The sequence below is a fragment of the Thermobia domestica genome, chromosome 13 (assembly GCF_964235325.1).
Source record: "Thermobia domestica chromosome 13, izTheDome1.hap1.1, whole genome shotgun sequence".
In the NCBI taxonomy this organism is placed as follows: domain Eukaryota; kingdom Metazoa; phylum Arthropoda; class Insecta; order Zygentoma; family Lepismatidae; genus Thermobia; species Thermobia domestica.
Genome location: NC_137466.1, coordinates 68,842,005 through 68,867,751, shown reverse-complemented (window position 1 = coordinate 68,867,751; position 25,747 = coordinate 68,842,005). Strand labels below are relative to the sequence as shown.

General features: G+C 35.2%; 1 protein-coding gene across 1 annotated transcript in view; it reads right to left on the bottom strand.

The window, feature by feature from the left end:
- Nucleotides 1–25,747, bottom strand: part of ETH (Ecdysis triggering hormone) — a 58,479-nt gene that overhangs the window by 20,363 nt on the left and 12,369 nt on the right. Inside the window, exon 2 of the mRNA XM_081737535.1 lies at nucleotides 24,765–25,149. Within this exon, the coding sequence (XP_081593661.1) occupies nucleotides 24,765–24,801 (37 nt within the window). The 5' untranslated portion in view covers nucleotides 24,802–25,149. The remainder of the gene's footprint in view (nucleotides 1–24,764; nucleotides 25,150–25,747) is intronic.

Sequence of the window (25,747 nt, the reverse complement as noted above, 5' to 3'; positions counted from 1 at the left end):
AGGAAGAAAGAAAATTGTTGCTTTAAGATACTGTATTATCTAAATAAGCAGTAAACAGTAGATGCAATAGATATTATAGTAATTAAATTACAGTAAATAGGAACTCATAATGAAAATCGCCTTCATTTTATGGAACTTAGGAAAATAGTTTTGTAGAAATAGAATCACGAAAATGACATTGAAACATTGGAAATTTGAATTGTTAGGTTCCGGCACCTACTCAATGGATTCTGAGTCGTCAATTCATTCGAAAGTACAGGTACATCTATTCACATATGTATTCAGTTTATTTTAAATCTTATGTACATTCAGCTTGCTTTGAAGATTTGGTTGCTCTGCAACCATTTTACCATTTTACTTGGTTCTTGTGTGAAAATGGAAAGAGAAAGAATAACAAAGACGTTGAAAAGCAAACATAATAAGAAGAAAGAAGATCAACAACACAAGAAACATCCAACGACAATAGAATTCAAGCTGGATATATAAAAAAAGACATCAAGCTCTCCTCCATACATCCAGTTGGAGGAGGCAAAGTAGAACTCTCGCTTCTTGTGCCAGGGGACCTTCGTTGCACCTCAGTTCAGGCAAGTTTGTGGTGAACAACATCGCATTTGTGGATTTTCTCGTGTGCTCTCCCGTTTCCTCCCACATTCTCATTACACTAATTATGTCGCAATCATTCACTTACACTAATCATCCATCTTTTTTAGTATATAGAGCATAACTGTGGGGCATAAAACTAAAAATTTCGTTTTTTTACGCATCCAAACAACAAATCAACACATACATGATGAGAAGTTCATTCATCTATAATTCTCATAAACAAATGCATAGAAAAACTGAGAAGCACATAGAACTACAAACAAAGATGAGCGTAACTGCCTTGTGTGATCTTAGGAGTACCACAAACAATATAAATCAGTAATGTCAATAAAAATCTCCACGCTCAGAGATAACCTCCTGTAACTTATGTTAGCAAGAATACAATCTAGAGATTGCCCTATTAACTCATTCGGTTGCATACGCTGAACACACAAGACGTTAGTACATTTACAGAAGAAAGACATTTTTAATAAGAAAAAACATACAATTTAAGAATTTAGAAGCATACCCAGTCCTTCGCTAATGTTGGAACTGCTGTATATATGGACATCTCACACAGAATTATAGGAGAAAACTACTTTGCGATCTTTGCGGGGAAATCTACCGTAAACCCTACTTCAAAGAGCTAAACAAACATCTACGCAACATATACGATTAACTCTCATACTACTACATAATTACTGCCTCTTATGGCCATTCCGAAACCAATAACCAACAACTCCTCAATACCCCAGAAAGGAATATATAAACTTTGAATCATAATGATCTTACGTAGTATTCTGAATCACTCATAAAAAGACCGGAACAGGAGGAAACTCGGTCCCCTATGAAACAAAGAAGTTACGCTAAAATAGTAGAACAACAACAAGCTATTCAAGATAATGAACTACGAACACTGATATTCATCTCTAAGGCTATATCTCAAGATTCATCACAAGCACGAAGTGTAAATGCCATATATCAATTACACTCAGGATTGTAGGGATTTTCCCCAACCGAAAAAACTCCAATGTTTTTTGGGAAGTAAAACTTACGTAAAAACACCACATTAATATTAAAAGATTCACCCTCAAAATATACTCCAATACTTGGATTGAAATAATAAAAACCCTAATATGTTTTATAATTACTTTCTTTAGTCGTATTTTATGGAACATGCCTAGTTTCAGAATCGGCTTAAAATATGTATTTATCAAGATATCATTATCAGAACAAAATATTATTGAAAAAAATGTTTGGGAATCTGGATAACGAATTTTGTTTGCGCTCAATGAAATTCGCTGTAACAGTAATCAACTGTAATCTACTTGCATCATATAAAAATGAATAGGATCTTGTGATCGCATCATGGGGAGACAATTAAATCGTTTGGAATAAATTTTTGGATATAGTTATCACATATCTCAACTGGGCTTTTATCATCTACTTTGAGGTAGATGATACTCAACTGGATTACTTTGAGGGTCAAAATCTGTCCAAATTCCACGATCCTATCAAGTTAGAAAGATAAAACTTGGTATATAAACTTCTCATTAGAAATAAGTAAACCTCAGCATTTTTCACAATTCCCATTTTAAGGAAGGGAGGGGTGTAAGGAAGATAGTTTCTATAATTTCTTTCTTGGCGATGAGAGCGATGTTGCTTGTTGTTTGTCATAACATCACGGGTAAACAATTGAACAATTTGACACGATTTAGTACATGGTTGTTTTGAACATATTTAGTACCTATCTTGACCTGTTTTTTTTTTTTTTTTTTTTTTTATCATATTACTTTGATTCAAGGGTGCATCCTACGGGGACTAGATGGGGTTCAAAATTTATGTGAAAAGTATAGTATGTCGCGAGCCCACGGTATTAAGAAGATGATACTCGATATTAAACTTGTCATTAAAAGTAAGTGGTCACATGCTCCAGCGTTTTCGAAAATTTTCCTTTCAAGAGGAAGAGGAAGTCTATAATTCCTTTCTTCACATTAAAAGCAATGGTTTTGTTTGTGATCGCATCACGTAGTTAAACAATTTGAAATGAATTTTAAAACATGGTTATTATCTACGTTCAGCTGTTTTTTATTATGTTAACTAACTCTATGGCCTATGGAGCCCGGAGGTTCAGTGCCGCGTTCACAAAAGCTCTCCACTGACTTCTATCCTTAGCTAATTGGATCCAGTTTCTACTTTGTATTCCTATCTCTGCGAGATCCATCTTAATATTGTCCTCCCATCTGCGCCTAGGTCTTCCTAATGGTCGTTTTCCTATGGGTCTACCAGTCAAGACTTTGAAAGCGTTTCTACTTTCTTCCATTCTAGCTACATGACCTGCCCACCTAAGCCTCCTAGACTTGACGACCCTAACAATGTTGGGTAAACCGTATAAAGTATGTAGTTCCTCGTTATGAAGCTTTCGCCATTCCCCATTCTCGTTCCTCTTGGGTCCGAATATTCTTCTCAGGATCCTGTTCTCAAATACTTTCAGTCTATGTTCTTCCCTCAGAGTAAGCGACCATGTTTCGCAACCATACAGAACAACAGGCATGATTATCGTTTTATATATTTTAAGCTTCAAATTCCTCGACAGAATTCGCGACGACAAGAGATTTTGAACCGAATAGTAACACGAATTCCCTGCTTTTAGTCGACATTTAATTTCTTCGTGAATATGATTTTCGTCTGTTAATATTGATCCTAAATATTTGAAAGTATCCACTTTATCAAAAGTATATTAAATAATACATTTTTTAACGCCTCCACAATTTGCCGTATTACGGTCCCGACGCACTTCCATGTATTTAGTTTTCTCTGCATTTACTTCTAAACCCATATCCCTGCAAGCGTTTAATAAGATCTCTGCATTTATTTCTACTGTTCTCCTATCATTCCCTATTAAATTTACATCATCAGCATATGCCATAACCTGGTGAATGCCGTTCAACTCTAGGCCCTGGTTGCTATCTTTGATTTTTCTTATGGCGTTTTCCAGCACAAAGTTAAATAATAATGGTAACAACGCATCTCCTTGTTTCAGGCCATTTTCGACGTGGAAGCTCGTGGACAAAAATTTTCCTACCCGGACTTTACTTTGGGATTCACTTAAACATATCTTAATTAATCTAATTAGCTTTCTCGGTATTCCAAGCTCTGTAAGAACGTTGTATAATGTTTCTCTCCTAACCGAGTCGTAAGCCTTTCTAAAATCAATAAATAGTTGATGTACCGGGGTATTGTATTCCCACTTTTTTTCGAGTATTTGGCGAATGGTAAGTATTTGGTCGATAGTTGATCGATTTCGTCTAAATCCGCACTGATAATCTCCAATAATTTCATCTGCGTATGGGGTCAATCTTGCTAACAGAATATTTGAAAGGATTTTATAGGATGTTGACAGAAGAGAAATGCCTCGATAATTATTACAGTCAGTTTTGTCGCCTTTCTTGTGAATTGGAACAATGATTGACTCTTTCCACTCTTGTGGCAATTCTTCCTTGTTCCAGATAAGGAGAATGAGTTTGTGTATCTTGTTCCCCAATTTTTCGCCTCCAGCTAAAATTAACTCAGCCGGAATTTCATCTACACCCGGCAATTTGTGTTTCTTTAATTTCTTTATAGCGGCTTCCACTTCTATTCGATTGGGTTCTGGAATATACGGTTCGTTTTTATTATGTTATTTTGTTATGTTTTTTATTATGTTATTTTGATTAAAGGGTGAATTTTAAAAGAAGTGGAGGAAGTTAGAAATTTCAGCCAAAAATGCAGCATCTCATGAGCTCGTCAAGTTAGGAAGATGAAGCTTGGCATATAAATTCGGTATTTAAAAAATTATGGGACATACCTTTCCCCGTGTTTGAAAATTCTCGTTTTAAAGAGAAAAGGAGAGCATTTTGTATAATTTCTTTCTTCACATTTAAATCGATATTACCTTTTGTTCGTGATCACGTCACAGGAGACGACTGAAATGAGTTTTTGAATATAGTACCTACTTGGAACTTGAATTTTTATCATGTAACTTTAATTAGTACCTACGTCAAGCTGGAATTTTATTATGAAACTTTATTTAAAAGGCGTATCCTAAGGGACAAGAGGTGCAAAATCTTGACGAAAAATAGAATATTTTATGAATTTTTTATTATTATACTTTCATTGATATGAGTATCCTAAGAGGGAGGTTCTGGAGATTCAAATAATTTCCATGAACCTGATTCTTCCAATATAAAGAGCGGGAATTTCGCCTAGTATGAAAAAAAAAAAACAATGGGACTATATTCCCCTTGTTTTCGAAGTACATACTCGCATGATAGTACAAAACAAGTAATAAAATGTCTTTCTTCATGTGTCAGTTAATGACAAATCGAAAACGCTTCTCTCAAAAATTGAAAATTGCTAAAGATATACCTCTATCGTCTCAACTCTAATGCAGTCAGATCGTGAAACTCTTGAATTCATCTACCGACGTATATTACAATTATCATATCTTAGAAAGTCCTTTTAAACGTAAAATCTATTGTAGGATATAAGAAGCAAACTGACAACTGCAAATAAGAATTTAATAAAATCGACTTTCAACATTTCAGTTCTTCCACTGCCTCCCCCAAAAGCAGATTATTTATTTATTTTTAGAAAAAAAAAATCCATTTAATAAAGACATTTATCCCAGTATTTGCCTGGCGTATTTTGAGAGAATTAAAAGAACCTTTAGTCAGGACGGTTAGCTTAGGAATTTGAATCCTGAGTCTAGTAGGGGATTTTATTTTTATTCTATATTATATAGAATTACCCACCTCTTTGTTACTCTACAAAATTGTCTACTTCGTTCTTTCTAGAAATCGAAATATAAACGAGTATCAATGGTGCAAAGAATGTCCCACAAAACGCGTATGGAGTTTTATGGATTCCCTTGTGCCACATTTTTTTTCTTTTTTGTTATAATTTAACTTTAGTTCGATATCACAGGGTTATGCACCGAGGCTGAAAGAGACGGTGATGATTAGATGAATAATAATGGTGACATGACGCAAGTGCGAGGAAACGGAATAAACCCGAGAAAACCCATACACACAGTGTTTGTCTAGCACAAAGTCCATTTGACGGGAAGCTAGTATAAGGAGCACACCCACGTGGAAATCCACATTGTCCAAAATCCCCCCCCCCCTCTCAAAACTTGGTAACACGCATGTGCACCGATTATGTGGGTGCTCCGGGGCTCCGTCATCCACAAAAATAATATTGTGGGTGCGGCGCACCCACAAGATTTTAAGTTTGGACCCAGGTTTGAACCCATTTTTCTTGCGTTTAAGTCAGCCGTGTACCGACTGAGCTAGAGCATCCTCAACTTATCCTTATAGTAACGGAATATTTTACTTTCTCGCAGCACATCCCTTTGTGACAATGTTTATAAAAATCTTTAAGTAAGAATAAAGAAATCAAATATCTAGACTTCCCTAAAAACATATACGTAGGGTAATACGTCCCAACATTGATATGCAGCCACATAAATTTTGGAAAGTCGGCCAATGATTCAATACTATATAGACGTAATGTCTTATAGTATTGGCTTCTCCAAACTTTGAACCATCCTCAGGAAAATAAATTCTCCGTGAGCACCTGGCTGGTATCGAACCAGGAACCCGCGCCAGAGGTAAGCCATTGCGTCCCCACAAGGGAATTCTATAGTTTCATGCGTGCAATAGAACATGAATGCTTAAATGGTATTTTAAGTAGCAATATAGTTTTAAATACGCCTACAAAATTTAACAAAAGCCAATTTTCCCCAATAAAACCCACTGGGTTGGATTTTGTTTTTTAAAAAAAGAAATTTGGTTTTTCATATCCTTGGCTATATTAGTTACAAGAATTTATTAAGCAGACCATAGAAATTAGAATTCGGAGGATCACCACTTCGATCACATCAGTTATACCTCTTATAAGACCATAACAAGATAGGAACAATTTATGCAGGGTAAAAGCGACCGTTTCTGAGATATTTATCAAATCCAAGCTCCACATTCAACAACAGTAGCATCTAAATCTTCACAAACAGCATACATAACAAGTATATCTTCCACAGTTCCGAAACATCTATCATTGCCCGCAATAAATTAACACTTCAGCATCCTAGCAATACGAAAAGACTCCACAACTTAAAGAAGAGAGAAGAAAGTTCTCCGGAAGCTGTCAAGAAATCTGCATCGACAGCGATCTCTGGGTGACACTTTTTTCACACTGGCAAGACAAGAAGTCTGAAGATCGAGTTCCATCTTCCAAGATCTATCTATTGTGTTTAGCTTTCTTCTCAGTCTAATCACAAAATAAATCCAATTTTCCGCCCAGAAGATAACAGGTATTACTCAACTCTTTCTCTTTCTCACCAGGGAAGTAAAATTAATGATAATGATGAAATCTTACAAGGCATTTTCGCAAAACTTCGTCCGAAGAAAAACTTCACTCACTCCCAAATGTGAACTATCTCTTGTGAATTTTTCTTAAGAAATGACTTATGCCATATATTAGGATTATTAGTGAAATATTTGTTTATAAAATATCAACAAAAACCGAATGAAATGTAGGCCTACCTGAGAAAATTCTTCTCCAAAAATCTTACTTCTTGCATATATTTTCATAGAATGACGTAGTTTACGCAACGTAATAGAATTGTTAATGAAATATTTATTTACGAAATATGAACAAAGTCGCCTGAGTTATTTTTAAGAAGTTATTCCATATTCCATATTATCAGGTTAATAATAAGATATTGTTATACGTACAAAATCAATTGAGCCGTTTTTGACAAAATAACATTTTTTAAAAGTTTTAACCTTCAGTAAATTACCCTTATTTTTGGGGTAGGAAGGAAAGTGGAAAACCCTCCTAGAAAATCTTATGAAAAACCTGAATTTGAAATTTGGTGCGCATCCGTTGAACTATATGGCTTCTAGGCGAGTGTACATCCATCGAGGAGAACGGATGAACAGTATTAAAAAAAAAAACAAAAAAAAAACTCTTTTTCGGTATGAAACGTGTAAATCCGTAGAAATCTCGGATTTTTTTTTTTCATAATCACTATATTTGCTTCTCTCCTATCGTCGCTAGAAAGTAATAAAATAGATTATGGGGACATGGTGACTTAGTGGTAGAGTGTTCACCTCTGGTGCGTGAGGTCCCTGGTTCGATCCCAGCTCGCGCCAAGTGGGGTTTGTGATGGACAAACACCCTGTTTGTGGATTTTCTCGGGGTTCTCCCATTTCCTCCTACTTTATTCATTCCACCACTTTCATTCACTTCTCATCATCACCGTCTCCTTTAGCCTAGCCGGCATAACTGTGAGACGTAAAACTTGAAGATTTCATTTTATTTCAAAATATATTACATGAGAAAGTTGAACATTTACAATGTGCAAGGGACACAAGTGAGAGTTGGAAAGATGTTATCGGTTATGTCTATATGGTTAGGATACTTACTTTCCATGCGAGAGAACCGGCCTTGGTTCCTAGAGGGGGTTTTGGGGTTCGATCCTCACGTTCTTCTCAACGTTAACAAACTCCAGGAGAAAAAGATTAATGAAAATTTTTAAAGGATTAAAATTAAAGAAATAATAATCTATTATATTAAAAATTAATATGAGAAAAAGAAAAAAAAATGATATTAACTTGAAAATTAATCATTTAAAATTAAAATTTAAAAAATTGTACTTTTCATTATAATGCAGAGAACTGTTTTGAGTTGTTTATTATTGAGTTGTTTATTATGTAAAATATTTATATAAAATTTGAAGTTTATGTAAAATTTAATGTAAAATTTAAAGTGCATGTAAAAATTGGTGTTAAATTTAAAGTTTATGTAATATTTAATTTAAAATTTAACGTAAAATTTAGTGTAAAATTTAACGTAAAATTTAAAGTTTATGTAAAATTTAATGAATAAAAGTAAGAGCTTGGAAAAATTAATATAATTATTATGAGAAGTTACTCTTTTTAAATGAAACTGATAATTAATTAAAAATAAAGTAAAATAGTCATATAATTGAAAAAAAAATACCATTGAAATCATGTATTTTTAAAACACAATTTTTTATGTACTGTTAATTCTGCAAAGAACGCAACTTTTCTTGTATTTTTGAAAAAGGGGCTAGCATTGATCTACTTCTATAGTGGAACCGCCATTGGTGAAACTTTTAAAATAAGTTTCAAAATTCTTGCAGAATATATATTTCACATGGTTTTCGAGAAATATATACTATTACTTTTTTTAATGGGTACAAACTTATTTTAACGATTATCAATTAAAAAATTAGAATTCATAAACTTTAATTAATTAAATTAAAACCTAACAATTATAATTTTTTACTGATTAACTTAGGCATCACTTTTTTAATTTTTTTTTAAAAAAGATTAATTCCAAACAACTATAACAAATTATATTAGTCCCTCTTCCATGACTATTGTCGAGTGTATTTATAGAACCGAATTTTTCTACGATCACTTTTCGTGATCATATCGACTGATAATGTTTCGATGTAAATTGTAAAGGGTATAAATACGATGCTTGCGTACAATAAACAAACTAACTAGGGAATTTAATGCGGTATGCGAATCTTATGGTACAACGTTCTGAAAATAATACCCTGCTGTTAACAAACCATTGGCAATACTGGTCCGAGCTGTATGGCTGTATCAAATACGGCAGAGGAAAGATCTTATAAGTTATAATGAGAGTATAAAATCCCCCCCTCCCCCTTCCCCAGGTGGTTTCACCTAAAAGCTTCAAATATGACAAAAATACGAAGGTCCCTCCACCTTCAAATGAGGTTTCGAATCAAATATTACCTCTAAACGCTTTACACTAGAATTTGGCCTCATTTTTTATTTAAGTGTTTTCTCATCTTGTATTGCAAATTCTGTAGAAATCTTGTCTAATCTTGATTCTCGAAAAGGTTTTTTTCCCATCTTGTCTTGAAATTGTTTTTGTCTCGTTTTCTAAACTTTTGTACAAAATTTATGCCCTGACTTTTTTTTTCTTAATTTTATTCAGAAATTATTATTGTAATCTGTCCGGATCACGAGAGGTTGACGAAAGTTATGATGTAAGAACATTTAAACCATATTTATTATTGGAGTATATCTAGGTGTGTTACGGTTTGCGTATCTATAAACGTTGATAAATACTCTTCATCCTGTTCGTACAATTCAATTTGTCAATTTATCGTTTTTATATTATGAATCATGTAATAGTAAAACACTGTTTAAGGTTGGTGTAAAGGGACAAGTTTTGCCAATAGATGTCACTACAGTCTTCGTCTCTCATGTACTTTTTACCTTTCACGAAAATTTACAATTTCTCTTACAAATTTCAACCTAGACACTTCAAATTTTTGGAGAAGGAACTTCATAATATATCGAAGACAACAATCTGTGCCGATTTCTTATGTAGAATTTGCTTCATTATTGAAAGAGTTATATTGTTAAAGGTTTGGATATTCCTTTCAACAAAGAAGCCATTTCAACAATGAAGAAAATTCTAAATAAAAAATCGGCACTGATTGTTGTCTTCGATGAGTTATGAAGTTTCTTCTCGAAAAATTTGAAATCTCTAGGTTGAAATTTCTAAGAGAAATCGTGAATTTTCGTGAAAGGTAAAAAATACATGAGAGAGATACGAAGACTGTAGTGACATCTATCAGCAAAGCTTGTCCTTTTAAACTAACCTTAAGACTTGGTTGAACTAGTGTTGCCCACGAGGCTCGTAGATTTCTCGTCTCGAAAACTAGACTAGATTTGTCATGTTCCTCATCTCGTCTCAAATTTAAAAAAAAGGTACTTATTGTCTCGTCCAATACTAGTGACAGTTGCTACTATTATATCAATTAATCGTGCATCCATAACATACACTAGTGTTGAATTCAGACATTTTCACCCGGGGGGGAATGTCAACTCCTCGGGGGGGGGGGGTTGTTTCTCTGTATTTCTGCAAGAAAGCAGCATATTTAACAATTCCATTCACATGCACATCTTACCTAATATTGACAAGGTACATTCGCGAAGTGTCCCCTCGGGATTCGTCTACAATAGATTTAAATGCAAAGTTTTCCGTGGCCCAAAGTGTATTGTACTAATTTTAGCGGCCCATACGGGTAATTTGCATATTTATGGGCCTTCATATATACAGAATTCATAACTACTATAACACTTGGTCACAAAATTGCTTTTAGTTTCTTTAGATGTAACTGAATATGAATGTGGTCATATGCAAAACAAATTGGATCAAGAACTGCTTCTCTGACAGGTTTTATCCACACCGGCCGCCATCTTGGATCCGCCATATTGGATTCAACTTTCGGTTTTTCAAATGGGAATAGGTGCATGTGATACATCAAATTCATACAAAATTTTTCTCGGAAATTCATTGGTGTAGTGAGATTTACAGTAGCTTCTATCATTTGCAAGATATTGCATGTTAAATGTGAGGCACTTCACAAATTCAACCATTAAAAAGTTGTGCAGGGCCTCGTATGAATATGTGATCTTTTACGTGATTCATTGTTGACGAAATGTCTTTTGAACGTACATACATACAGACCACAGACGTAAATAGGATATGGTAGATCTTCACCAAAATCTGGTCGTATCTAGATTTACATTAGGCATTATGTTCGTAATACAATACTTCCTTGTTCGTAGAATAACATGGAAGTAATAACAATCACTCACAGAAATGTTGTAAGATTATGACACCAATGTTGTAGAGAGTTTGTTTATACCTACAGTATTTTCCAGTTAGAAAATGTTTTGATTTGTCAACATCAAAAACGTAGGCGTAACTCACATTACTCTGTAATGTCTATTCGCGAAGTGCCTAGAGAGATTTAACATGTAATATCTCGCAAATGGTACAAGCTACCGTAAAACTCACTACACCAATGAATTTCCGAGAAAATTCTATATGAATTTGATGTATCACATGTACCTATTCCTATTGGAAAAACCGAAAGTTGAACTCAATATTGCAGGTCCAAGATGGCGGCCGGTGTGGAGAACACGTGCCAGAGAAGCAGTACTTGATCCTATTTGTTTTCCATATGCCCACATTCATGTTCAGTTACATCTAAAGAAACTAAAAGCAATTTTGTGACCGAGCGTTATAGTGGTGTATGATTGAATTCCGGGTATATGAAGGCTCATAAATATGCAAATTACCCATATGGTCTGCTAAAATTAGTACAATACACATTAGGCCATGGAGAACTTTGCATTTAAATCAGTTTTACATGAATCCCGAGGGGACACTTCGCGAATGTACCTTGTGAGACTAATTGCTGATAAATATTCTATGTGAGATTACAATTGAAAAAAACAATCGTTTAATTTTATCTAAAACATTAAATAAATTAGGCAAAAATATTTTAGACTAAACTTTAACTACTATTTACAGTAGCTATTTTTGTTATTATTTCCTATATTCAGTAGTTACTGTTTGTTACTAATGTAGAAGTTTTTAAAAAGATTTAAATTAACTCAAATATTTTTTGTCCTAAAACAAACATACATAGAAATATCTTAACAAAAAGTTATCATTCTTTCTCACACTTCTGATTCTAAATCAAGTATATTAGCCTAGGTTTCTTCACTGCATACACATCAATAGTTTAGTTTACGAAATCTTCAGTAGGATTAGTGCCGTGTCGTGGAAAATCAGCGCTTGGCGCGAGTGTATACGAAGGCACCCCTGTATATATGAGTGAGGTCGACGGACCAGCCGCGAAAGGTAAGAAAATTTTAAAAAGTAAATCCTCCTTTTCCTTGATTTTGAGCACTTTTCATTACTTTTTTCTTTCATTTTATATATGTGCACATGCCCACCTCGCACTTACTTCGGCGCCCGGGGCCGTCGCTCCGCTTGCCTCTCCTACATGGCACGGCATTGAGCAGGATCTTCATCACCTTCAATAGCAATCTTTCACTTATATACTACTATTATATTGATAAATTCTATGTAAATCTCTAACCCAGGAAGGATAACTGTTCCCCCCTGATCCCTCTAAATGACGCCCTCTGAATCTCACCCTTTCACTGACTTCTTTTTAATTAAAGAAAAGTGTGTTTACTTTAACAATCGTAAAACACACTATGTCTGTTACTTCCGATTCGAGAAATGGGATTTAGGCGCTCTATTTCAGATCATGCAAGAACTGTACATTTTCAAGAACTGAAGTCTGCTGACATCAGAGATCATATGGAATGATCGAAAGATCTTCTCTATCTTTCCTTTCCTATCTCAATCTGTGCTAGTGCTACCTACTAATATATAATATAGGGCGAGAGTATAGTACCTACTAAAATACAAACCTTTCTTCAAGTTAACAATTTCATGTTCTGCCAAACTCGGTCATAGCGTTAAGAAATACAAGTTTTATTCACTATTTGGTATCCTATCTTAGATGTTACATGTTTAATATTTATATAGAATGGGTCTGCGTCATTTATATGTATATTGACAGATCGGATTTCGTCTGCATGTGCACGGAAAGAAAAGCAAATAATTGGGTGAAGTAATTTCTACATTTTGTGACTGAAATTTTTTGAGTTTCTCCGGGGGGGAATGAATTTTCTTCGGGGGGGGAGAGATTCCCCCCGGGCTACCCCCTGAATTCATCCCTGTGATACACATTGTGGTGGTTCAGTGGTAGAGCGTCTCATTGTGGTGAGAGAGGTCACTGGTTCGATCCCCAGTCATACAAGCTTGTAGTGGATAACATAATGCCCGTGAGTTTTATGTACTCGTAAGTACGTACACCTATTTTCTCTATATTCTCGTTACAGATTTCACCATAATCATTCACTTGCATTAATCATCCGTCTCTAATATAAAGGGCATATACGTGGGCCAAAAAACTAGAAATTTCATTTCATTTTTATATAATATTGCATAAATCTTTGTTATCTATAGAAAGACAAGTTTACACCTGAATCAGGCCGGTAGCCAGTCCAAAAATGTAGGGGGGCCCGGCTGAAGTTAGGGAGATCCGATCCAACCATATTATAGTTCATTTGCAAGCCTACCGTGAAAATTTTAAGGGGCGCCAGCAAAAACTTTGGGGGGGGGGGTCGGCCTCCCTAGACCCCCTTGGATACGGGCCTGATCTGAATGCTACCACATTGAGATGAAGAACCCAAAATTAAATATAGATAAATGTAAATTAGTCAAGCAATGAAACTACATCATTTATAATTAAAGCCCATATATTTACCAACACTGCACCAAAATTTCTATACTAAGCGAATTGGTGAACGTCTCCCAACGTCTATGTAGTTAAATGTCAACGAATATAGAAACATTGTTACTTTGACAAACAAATATGACAGCCATCTTCTACTCAGTGTAAAATGTTTTCTCATGTCTCACTTCATAGGCGAACAGGCTTACAAAATAGGCGTGCGCACGTGGGGGCAAGTGGGGGTGCTCACCCACCTAATGTTTGGCATTGCGCTTTTTTCGATTTTTAAAAATAATTTTCTCAGCTAGTATGAATTATGTTTCACAAAAACGGACACTGAAAGACGTCTGTAATCATCGCTATGCAAAATAACACTTTGAACTTTGCAATACTCGACCAAAATTTCCCAATTTAATTATATTTCAGTCTTCCTTCCGTTTGTTTCCTCCCAGCAGTATATTATAACACATACACACAGCTAACACACTATCTGTAGGCGCCGACTCTAAAGGGGAGTTGGGGCTAAGCTTTTCTCTTCCTTCTCTCCAATCTAAAAGCAGAGAGGTTTTGCTCTTATATAATTATAAAGAAAGTAACGATTACAAGGTGGTTGCATATCTTCAGGAGTACCGCTATTGAATCCCCCCCCCCCCCGCTAATCCAAGGGTCTGCTCACGCCTGTGGCTTACAAAAGTATCTACTTTCAACTTGAAGTGCTGAAGATATATTTTCCAGCATACCTTTTAAAAAATATGGAATATGCAACAGTTAAAAAAAAAAAAAAAAAAAAAAGAGTTGAAACTGACAATAATAAAGTCAACGAAATATAGCAACTTGATGAAACGTCTACAGCCTCTAATTTCTGGAGTCCACTTTTACAAATTCGTCTACCAAATAATTGCGTAAAGATAGTTTTATTATTACTTTTTCAGTATCGCAAACTATCTATGCTGCATGTTGTCTGCACTAGCAGTTTTGTCATTGGCCAATAAAATTACTTTTTTTTAAAGGGAAATTCGACGGCGCTTCTCTTTTTGATATCTCCATGTATTAGAAACTGCCTGAATAGATATTTTAAACTATATTTTATATTACTATTATAGATATATTTTTCAGTTTAAATCTTAAATCTGTATTTTAAACCAAATCCATATTATTCCTATATCACATGAATGAAGAGGGTAAATAAGACTGGAAGTGCCTATGACGATGGTTTCGAAAATGGCGGATGTTTCACCTGGTACGTTTCATTATAAATAATCTCAATGGTATAAAAATAAAAGAAATTCGTGTTTCGATTTATATTTACTATAAAATGCAATCCAGTACACGTCTCTTACAGAGCTAATAAAATCACATTATTTTATATCAATTGTTTATAACAACTACAGAAAGTAGTTCTATTATAGCAGTAGAAACGCGAAATAGGAATTTTACTAACAACAATATAGGAAACTTATTACAGTGATTATGTGTTCGTGTCACTGCATTTACTGGCAGTAAACAAATAGTCAGAGCAACAAGTATGAACCTAACCGTGACACGACTCCGTGACACGACTCCTCAGAACTCCTAACCGTGACACGACTCTTTCTGGCTTTCAAGATGGCATATACGCTTTAGCACAGAATGAAAAATACCAGCACCTCTTAGTTGATAAAAGAAGTTGGTTTCGTTTACCGTATAGCAAAGTGAGTACTCGCCACTACATGTCAACACTAAGTAATGGAAGTCTGCGGTGACTTAGTGGCAAAGTGCTCAACCTCTTGTGCGTGAGATCCCTGGTTCGATTCTTTCTTCATTTCACAATTTCATTCCTTATCATCATGGTGTCCCTTAGCCTCGGAGGAAAATCGTGGGACATTAAACTATTATAGAAATTTAATTTAATTTAATTCCAACGCTAAGTAAGAGACGCGAAAAGCTTCGAGGAGCAGTAACTCATTCTTGATGCAACCGAAATAAATGCAGGTTTACCGCTGAAGCCTACAAGCACAAAACTTTCTCCTCAATTGCTTCCTTCCCAAAGAGGACACGTGACTGAGTGGTACAGCACTTACCTCTGCTGTGTGGGATCTCTGGTTCGATCCCCGCGTTTTCCTCCCACATTTCACCCTACCAAGTGTTCCATAATCATTCACTTGCCTTAATCACTGTCTCCCTTAGCTTAAAGGACATAATCGTGGGACGTTAAATTGGAAGATTTCATTTCATTTCATTGCTTCCTTCTATACAAAGGGTAGCCACAAGAAAAGTACTTATAACAGGAGATGCAAAAGCTACTCTTTCCATAAATACAAAAATATTATATTTAACACATGTTATTAATAACTAAGTAAGTTTTGCAACACATGTTTTTTGAAGATGCAAAGATGCATAGAAATAAAGAAAAGCAATATTGAAATGGCGAAAAATATTACATAGTTTTCATACGTTATTTTGATACTACTTCCGCTCTTTCTTCAACATTGCTCTTCAAAATGGAACTGGTGAGACAGAGTGAGGGTAAACGAGGAAAAATAAATTATAGTAAGATGTGTGTGTGTGTAGGTTATACATGTTAATTGTACCTCGTGTTAGTACAGCTTTGCTTTTTCTTTCATGCTTCTGGGGCCGCGGTGGCTCAGTGGTTCTCTGAAGAGCATGGTCGGAATTTTAGCTGTCCTCGATATTTCTGTGATCATATTCCTGTCGTTTTTGGATTACGTAGAAAATACGTGCAACGCTCATGGCTACCAATATCCCGGTTGGAATAGAGCAGAAAAAGAGTGGTAGAGCGTTCACCTCTGATACGTGGGGTTCCTGGTTCGATCCCAGTTTGCGTCAAGTGGACTATGTGGTGAACAAACACCGTGTGAATGGGTTTTCTCGAGATTCTCCGGTTTCCTCCCACTTTGTTCGTTCCACCATGGCATTAATTTCTTATCATCACCGTCTCCTTTAGCCGAGCCGGGATAATCGTAGGTCGTAAAACTTTAAGATTTCATTTTCATTTTTTGTTTGTTTGCTTGTTGGGGTCAAATATTGCAACTTAAATTTCACACACTTTCATGCAAATTAGAGCTCTGAATTATTGTACAGATATGTAAGCGCTATAACAATGCAACATTCTATGCTTGTCGTCTACATTTATTTATTTACAAGGAGATTTACGGAAGTGTCATTCATCGATTTGAATGAAACTTTGCATACTTGTAGAACATCGAAAAATAATCGAGGCGTATTTTTTCTTTCGGCAATGGTGCGGGTTTAAGGATAGAAACCACCCTTTGAACGGTAGGGGTGGTCTCCAAGCATAGACAGAAAACAGTCATTTAATGTAGAAGAAAACATAGTGCAAGAGGAGTTTTAGGACAGCTGATGCAGAATCTGACGCCAAAATTACAAAATTAAAAATGGCGAATCCAATATGGTGATTACAATTACAAAAAGTCTTCTGATTTGAAATGCTCTGCACTTAGACAAGAACAAACATAGTTGCAGGGGCTACTCCGAGAAGGTTGCTGACCGATTTGAGACCCCTTTCTGTACGTACTTTAACGGGATGCTCGATTAAAGTGCGTCTCTGCACCTCTTACTATTATGGGTGCTTATTTATAGTGAACCCCTCGTCTCTCATTATTCGAGGTGCTTATTGCAAGTGAGTCCTTTCGTCTCTTACTAGTCGGTGTGTTTATTTAAAGTGAGTCTCCTCGCCTTTCACTACGTGAGAACTTCATATATTCTCAATTGTTATAATTATGAACTTATCAAGAAGAGGTTTTACAGTAATGATATTCCTCAAAAAAGTGTGTGACGTATAAACATAATTTACACCACGTACACTTATTACGGAAATAACTGTAAACAAATCGCAAAACGTTGCAGAATCTTTGAAACAAATTTTACGGGATTTTCAAACGCAGGTCGTTTTTCTGATAGTATGGGTCATGGCAAGCAATCGATCGAGATATCGATGAAAATATCATTCTATTTCGTACAAATTACTTGAAAGGCGCATATCTCCGGAACAAATGAAGAGGTCGGAGTCATTCAAAAACAAGTAGATAAAACATGTAATAGGCATTAGATACGTATCGCATTCGTTACAATCACAAATCTCAGTATCCCGGACAAAATCGTGGAGTTCATATTCAAATTTCTATCTGCCCATTCAAATTTCTGTCTGCGCATTGAATTGAGACAATTCAAGTTGTTTGTTTTCACAACAATGGAAGCCAGCAGGAAAAGTACAGAGGTTTCCAACAAATTTGTTTGGCTTCTTCCTATCAATCATGGCTAGGTCATACGTGTGCGTATGTGTGTTTATTTGGTATACCAAACGGTTCTGCGAACTCGAAATATTTTAACAACCGGTTCTAGCGAACCTGTGCGAACCGGCTGAATAGCACCACTGCTAATAAGATGTGCAAATCTGGGAGAAGAAAACTGATTATGAATCAGTGATTGAATCTTTATTATATTATTACAAGATGTAAATTTATGTTCTAGTTGTTGAGAAGGACAGTCAGAAAAATGTCTCAAGAAGTTTTTCCACGGTTTAAAGAACAAGTCAAGGGGCTGAATCGTACCAGTTCCTGCAGGAAAGGTTTCCATTTTGAGGTACTCTTTTGTTCTTAAAATAGGTTTAAAGTTGATGAATTGTGACCACTCCACGAATCAAATAACAAAATGGACTTTGCATTAGACGCTGAAAGAAAAACCTCATGAAACCACGATCTCATAAAATTTGTCAATTTTCCCTAATTTGATGCTTTCACTAGAACATTTTCAGATTTAAAGAGGTTGTTTTGATAATGAGAGGTGAGGGGAGTCACTTTCAATAAGCACTCCTAATAGTGAGAGGCGCAGAGACGCACTTTAGTCAAGCATCCCGTTAAAATACGCACAGAAAAGGGTTTCAAATCGGTCAGCTACCTTTACGTAATAACTCCTGCAATTATGTTTGTTCTTGCCTAAGTACAGAGCATTTCAAATCAGAAGACTTTTTGTAATTGTAATCACCATATTGGATCCGCCATTTTGAATTTTGTAATTTTGACGTCAGATTCTGCATCAGCTGTCCTAAAACTCCTCTTGCACTATGCTTTCTTCTACATTAAATGATTTTTTTCTGTCTACGCTTGTAGACCACACCTACCGTTCAAAGGGTGGTTTCTACCCTTAAACCCGCACCATTGCCAAAATAAAAAAATACGCGTTGATTATTTTTCGATGCTCTACAAGTATGCGAAGTTTCAATCAAATTGGTGAATGACACTTCCGTAAGTCTCCTAGTTAGAAATAGTAGTTCACCGCCTGCTGCTTATACAACCGGGACACACACGAAAGTTTGGCTGATTGCGGAATATAGGCATTCCATTAACTTCGCATCGAGAGACTATTTTGTCCTTTTACAATGCAATTTAAAATATTAAATAAAAGTTAAATTAATTAAATAAACAAAAATCGTAATAAAATTAGAAACAATTCTTTTTTTATATAAATTGAATTAAAAATGAAATTTTTGTGGAGTAATTTACTGTAATTGCCTTAATTTAGAAAAAAATAGAAAAGTTGCATTAAAAAGTATAGTATACTCATGTACTGTATATTGAAGGAGCATTAGGTACAGTAAGGGAAACTTCTGGATGGTACACTTTTGCCGTAAATTTCCATATGGATGTACTATACAGAAGTGTTCCTTACTGTACAAGCTGTATCTCCATATCTCATTATTGTTTTTGTTCTGATACCTGTCAAAACAGACAGACGGACGGACTAACGGAAAAAAGGCGTGCTATAAGACTTTCAATACTTACGATGCACAGAACAGTTTGAAACTCTAATACTGAAAGTGAATTTGATGATTTGATTTTTGAGTTTAACGTCCCTTCCAGCAGCGAAGCTATATGAGACGCGGACTTACTGATTAACGTGGAATCCGAACCACATGAGCTCCTGCCGGGAATCGAACCCGGGTCTCCCACGCCAAAGGCGCGTACGTATTACAAATGCGTTGCCTTTAAAAGTTTCTTTGTATCGGTTATCATTATTATTGTCTCCTTTTCAGAGCATGCTATTAATTGTGATTGTGTCATTTAGAATCTTAAGAAGCTTGTCGTATACCTTTGTCACGCATGAACTTTATTTTCAACTTGACTGACAACTATTTCCGTATGTTTCAGACTTGGGTAAAACCTACAGAGTAATATTTGACGGATCTGATAGTGATCCAAGTGACATAGATGAACCTGGGTTCTTGGCTGCAGTCAAACGAAGAAGAAGAGTTTAAACTTATCCCGAAAAATACTCAGATGACATAATTTTTAAATATTTCCCCCCCCCCCAAATTTCCATTGCTAGAAGAAAGCGTACTTTTCCAAATTATGACGTAACAATCATAATTTCAGCTCTGTTCTTACCGTATGTTCCTAATTTTAAAAGAAAAGTAAGTTTTTCAATTTCCCCCCAAAGTATAAGTCCTGACGCGTAGAAATGGAACATACATCTCTGTTCTTTGTCGTCATTTTTGATTAGATTTGGGCAAGAAACTAGCTCAGAACTAGTAAATCATGTTCCAACTGCCTTGTAATATTATTGCACTTCCTTTCTTGGCTTTTACCTAGGAATTTCAGACGTCCCGGTTTAGCCGGAACAGTCCTGATTTTAAATCATCTGTCCCCCTGCCCCGAAAAAAAAAAAAAATTGGATCGCCAAAATGTCTTGGTTTCCCTCCAAAATATCATTCCAGTGATATTAAAAAATAACAATAATAATAAAAGCCTCATGGACATCAACTGATAGAACTTCTCTACTCTCTGTCACTCAACAAGATTGTATATCTGAACATCTATGTAATGTATTGCATTCCTACTCTTTAGTGGAGAACAAGGTGACTAAGTGGTAGAGAGCTTACCTTGGGTACGTAGCGATCCCTGGTTCGATTTCTGGCTAAGTGTGGGCAACATTGTGTTCGTGGGGTTTCTCAGGGTGCTCCAGTTTCCTCCCACACTTTCATTCCACCAATTATTCCATCATCATTCACTTGCTTTGATCATCCGTCTTCCTTATCCTAAAGAGCATAATCGTGGGACGTTAAACTTAAAGATTTCATTTTTTACTCTTTAGATTTTCCAGTAATCCCTTGCATTTTATTACTTCTTTTTAACAAGAAAAATAATAATTCTCGGAATGGCATTTGAGCCTCTCAATTTAACCCTTTATTAGACAGTGCTGTTCTCAACCAACATCGCATTTTATTGCATTATCCGGACGAATTATAACTTCAGTGATCATTTAATTGGCATTATTGCTTTCATACAATATTCATTTACATGATTTGCGGGTAGCTTCTTTAGATACTTCTAATCTTCGTCAACAGGGGACAGTCAAATTTAGTATTGTAGAAGCTTTATCTCCTACGTTCCGAGAAAGTTCTTTTTTATTTTTTATTTTTAATTTGTGGTTTCTTGCTTTGTAGGAAAATATTTCAACAAAATTGATGGTAATTACTGAGAGTATTTTTATGATATTTTACCATAATAGGGCAATGCTGCTCGGTAGCTACACATAAGACCTATTTTATGGCAACGTTGGTTTGAAATAAACACCTTGTATTTTGTAACCAAACCACAAAAATACTTTAATAATTACGAAATTATGATCAGGAAGACATGATTCAACCATAAAAGCAAACTATTTTAATGGTTATGCTATCAATACTTGCTCATTAAAGGGTTAAGGCAGGGATGATAAGCACAAGTACCCCAATTAAGACTCTTATTTACAATTGGTATAAGATTTTAAAGTAATATGTTCACACGGCCAAATATTTGTTTATTGAAATTTCTTATATAATCCTGCAAGCATTATCCTTTAAACGAGAGGAGGGTAACAAAGTTTTTTTTTTTTTTTTTGTGACAAAACTAACTTTAAACAAATCAAATTAGCAGTCGGGATGACAATAGCAATAACTAAGAATATATTGTAAATTTTCATACGATATTTTAGTCGGTATTTTAGTGTAGAAATATAGGAGCTTTAACTAAGACTACACTGTACATTTTCATACACTGGAAAAAAGTTCTGTAAGTAAATTGCCAAATATCAATGTAAAATCATTTACCCTTCATTTTATAAGTTGATATACATTTCCTTAGATTAAATCACAAAATTTGCTGGTTTTTTTTTTTTTTACAAATTTACAGCAAATTTATAAAAAATATTTTATTGATAAAAATGTAATTCTACACCATTTTATATTAGTAATTTTACTTTATATGTGTAAATTGATTTAAATGGAGGCTTGGCACACAGATTGCCACCGTTTTTTTTTTTTTTTGTGTGTAAATTAAGCTATGAAATTTTTACAGTGTAGAATGACCCGGCCTTTAGTGTAAATTTTTATAGGATGCCGCGGTTTTAAGTTCAATAATCCAGAAACCTATTTTTTTTTTAATCATTATGCTTAATTTTTAACTTTGGCTGGAAAAACGTCCTGTTTCCAGGATTTCTTGAAATGAAAGTACTGCTTCTCCTTTTTCGTCCTCCTACGACTTTTTTTTTCTTTTTTAAGAGGTAGGGGTTTAGGGATTTCCAGGTGCTTCAGAAGAGGAAGAATGAGGGGGACTGAGAGTTTTGAAGAAACAGATGAAGAGAAAGACGGGAGAGCGAACGTAAACGACATTAGGAGTTGTTGGGAGTCAGCTGGTGCAGTTCGTTTTTAGGTGATACCCAGGAAGATGGTGGGAGTGAAAAGCGTTAAAAGTTAGTATATAGATAGTGTAAACAAAAGAAGAACGTAATTAGGTTTAGAAAAGGAAGAGCGTAACTATGTGATTGTTTAAATATGTGTAATTGAGTAATTGTGGAAATGGAGCCGTAAGTGGCTTAAGTTATTTGTATGTGGAATATGAGCCGTAATGGCTGCAGTTGTTTATGTGTTTGATTGGAGCCATGAGTGACTGAAGATATATATACTGGTAGATGAGCCAAGGATGGCAATTGATATTTTAGTGGCTGATGGTAATGCCAAGTGTGGCCATAGTTATTGTGATAATTGTTTGAAATACAGGAAAATTCCTCTTTAATTATGGTGGCTTGTGATTGTGGTATAAGCCAAATAAAGATTGACTGTGGAAAGATAGTAGTATCGACATTCATTGGTTAACTCTAGTTGATTTCAAGTAATACCTTGCTCCTTTTAGATACAAAAAGTAATATTTGCTATCCTAACAGTAGTTTATAGCGGAGTTGCCTAACTTGAGCTTATGCAGCATCTCGGCTCCTAGGTGCATGTTCGGAGGGACATTGGTGGCCCCTCAGTTCGTTATACGTCAAAATATCATGCAAATTTTTTGTTGGAAATTTTGTCTGTTTCCCGAATTTGTAGGTATTTCCCCCTTTCCCAGAAACAAACAAAAAGAATTGTTAAAGAAAATAATTGGAAGGGATGTGGAGGAATTTTTATGGTGGGAAGCTAAAAATTCAATTCAGTGACAAAATAAATAAATAAATAAATAAAATAAAGTAAGCCTTTTTTCAGAACTACTAATAATTTTTCCAGGCAAAACTCCGCTATTGCCAGGAGTAATTGACGGTTTAATTTGTTGGAAAATGTTCAACAATGGGTTTACGTTGGCAGTTGCTACACTACTGTTTCCCACTATTGGGGGATAATTTGTATTTGAAGAATAACCATAATGTCTGGAAGATTTTCAATTTTGCAGCATCGGTAACGGTGAAATCGCTAAACCAAAATTCATGAGAAAAAACTAGTGAAATAGATACACCTTAGCAGTAGAGACAATAGGCCCAATAGTAGAAAACGGTTGGCTAACCAACTGCCAACATTAGCTTTACGTTATAATTTCCGGAGGATTTGCTAGGCAGCGTAACCCGTACGAAGAAACTGAAATTACGATCTGGCAGTAAGAAGTGGAAACTATTCGATGACTAACATAAATGACGGATAATTTTTGCTTTGCCAACATCATTCTTTAAAATACTTTAGGCCAGCGTATTTTATAACTTCCCAAATCATGCCAACCATCAAGTGCTGCTAGGGTGTATGTTACTATGACAGCATAAGCTTTAATCTTTTATTGTCGTGCCGCTGTCAAAGAGTTTACAAACTTTAAAAAAAATCATCATAAAATGCATAATTGTTCATTTAGCGTATCAGCGCGGAAGTTGGTTTTGCTAAATTGCGAGGTGAAGTTGCTCGAAATCAGTATGTTAAGTAAAATATTGAGTGGTTAGAATCGAAAGATGAGTTTCCGATTCTGTGGCGTTAAATATTTTGCTTCCTCAAGCAGTAGCATTTGTTAGACCTTCATTAAAGCATTATATCTTTTCTCTTTTGTACTGGCGGTTCTTGAAGAAAGTCACATTGTAAAAATTATAATTTTATCGATAGAAGCTAAGAGTAAAATCTATTGTACATTTGTACAGTCAGCGACAAAAGTTCTCTCTGTTTGATGAAACTAGTTTTGTAAATAACTTCAGAATGGAAGGACAATTTGAATATAGTTTTCAATAAATTAAAAAGAATGTAATATTCCGTACCTTCCACCTTTGAACATCCCAGCTATACCACCGTTATTCAAAAAATAAATTTTACCAAACAGGATGAACTTTTGTTGCTGACTGTACATGTAGAAATAATTAGTACATTAGATAAGTTTTCATTCTCTTAGCTCAGGGACGTACGCAGGGGGTGGGTCCTAGGGGTCCTGACACCTCGAAATTTCGACTTTTGTGAAAATTTAGCCTAATTTTAGGGGCAATTTTAGAAATTTTAATATAAAATACCCTTCTATTGAGTTTGGACCCCCCTACCCGAAATAAATTGCTGCGTACGCTACTGTCTTAGCTTATAGCGATAAAACGTGATTTTCGCCAGCATTGACCCCTCAAGAGCCGCCATTGTTTTCTTGTTTATTTTTTAAAGAATAAAAATTATATATAAGCTATTACTTACCAAAATAAAGTACGTAACAGCACTCTCCAACTCTCATGGTATCCTGGAAGTACTCCTTGACAGAGCTCCTCTATATACGTACTATGTAAGTGTGGGTTCAGAAGACAAGTACTGTCTGGATATATCCCTGTTTCGAGACTTTGAGAGCTCCCGAACGAGTCCAATGTAGATGAAACTCTTCCCACAAAACCAAGTTATCTCAGTAGGTGGCCTCCTTCAATCGGCTGATCTACTTGTTGTCTTTCCTTTTTTTTTCTTTCTTTCTTCTCTTCCCTTTGTAGTGATGGCCGAAGGTTCCTACGCACACTCTGATAGACAGACACACATATTCTTCTTTTTCTTCTTGATGTACGAAAGATGTTTAACACCAGCAGAGGAAGAAATTCTGTTCCAAAAAGCAAGAGTAAACATGGATTAATTGAGTGAAGTTGCATGAAGATCTCTTGAGGTTAATGGTTCCAATTTCTACCCCTCCATTCCCCATGTTGAGTGCAAACTACAACAAAATTGAAAAACGGTGAATCGTATCTATGGGAGAAGACATGGAGATTTTCTCCATTTTTTCTAAGAATTGAAAGTAGAAGAAGAAGAGGGAAATTCGCTCTGAAACATTGATGATGTCTTTTCTTCCCCCCCCTTTTTTTTAACAGAGCAGGGAAAAGATGTCCCAATATATCTTTGTTTGTTTGATCTGCTTAGAGTATTTTTTTTATTGTACGTAAATACTACGCAGTATCATGCTTATTTCAAATCAAAATTGAAATTTGTTTACTTACACACATAAAACATACATGAGCTTATTATTTGTTTTTCTTCAAATATATATATATATACAATGCATGAGGTACATAAGTCACGTACACTCATGTCCAAAATGATTGTTGCATATCTATAACCAGGGGTGCCCACAAAGGGGGGGGGTATGAAGCAGACTGCGTCATTGAAATATTTGGGGGGTTAAAAATCTATATAAATATATTTGA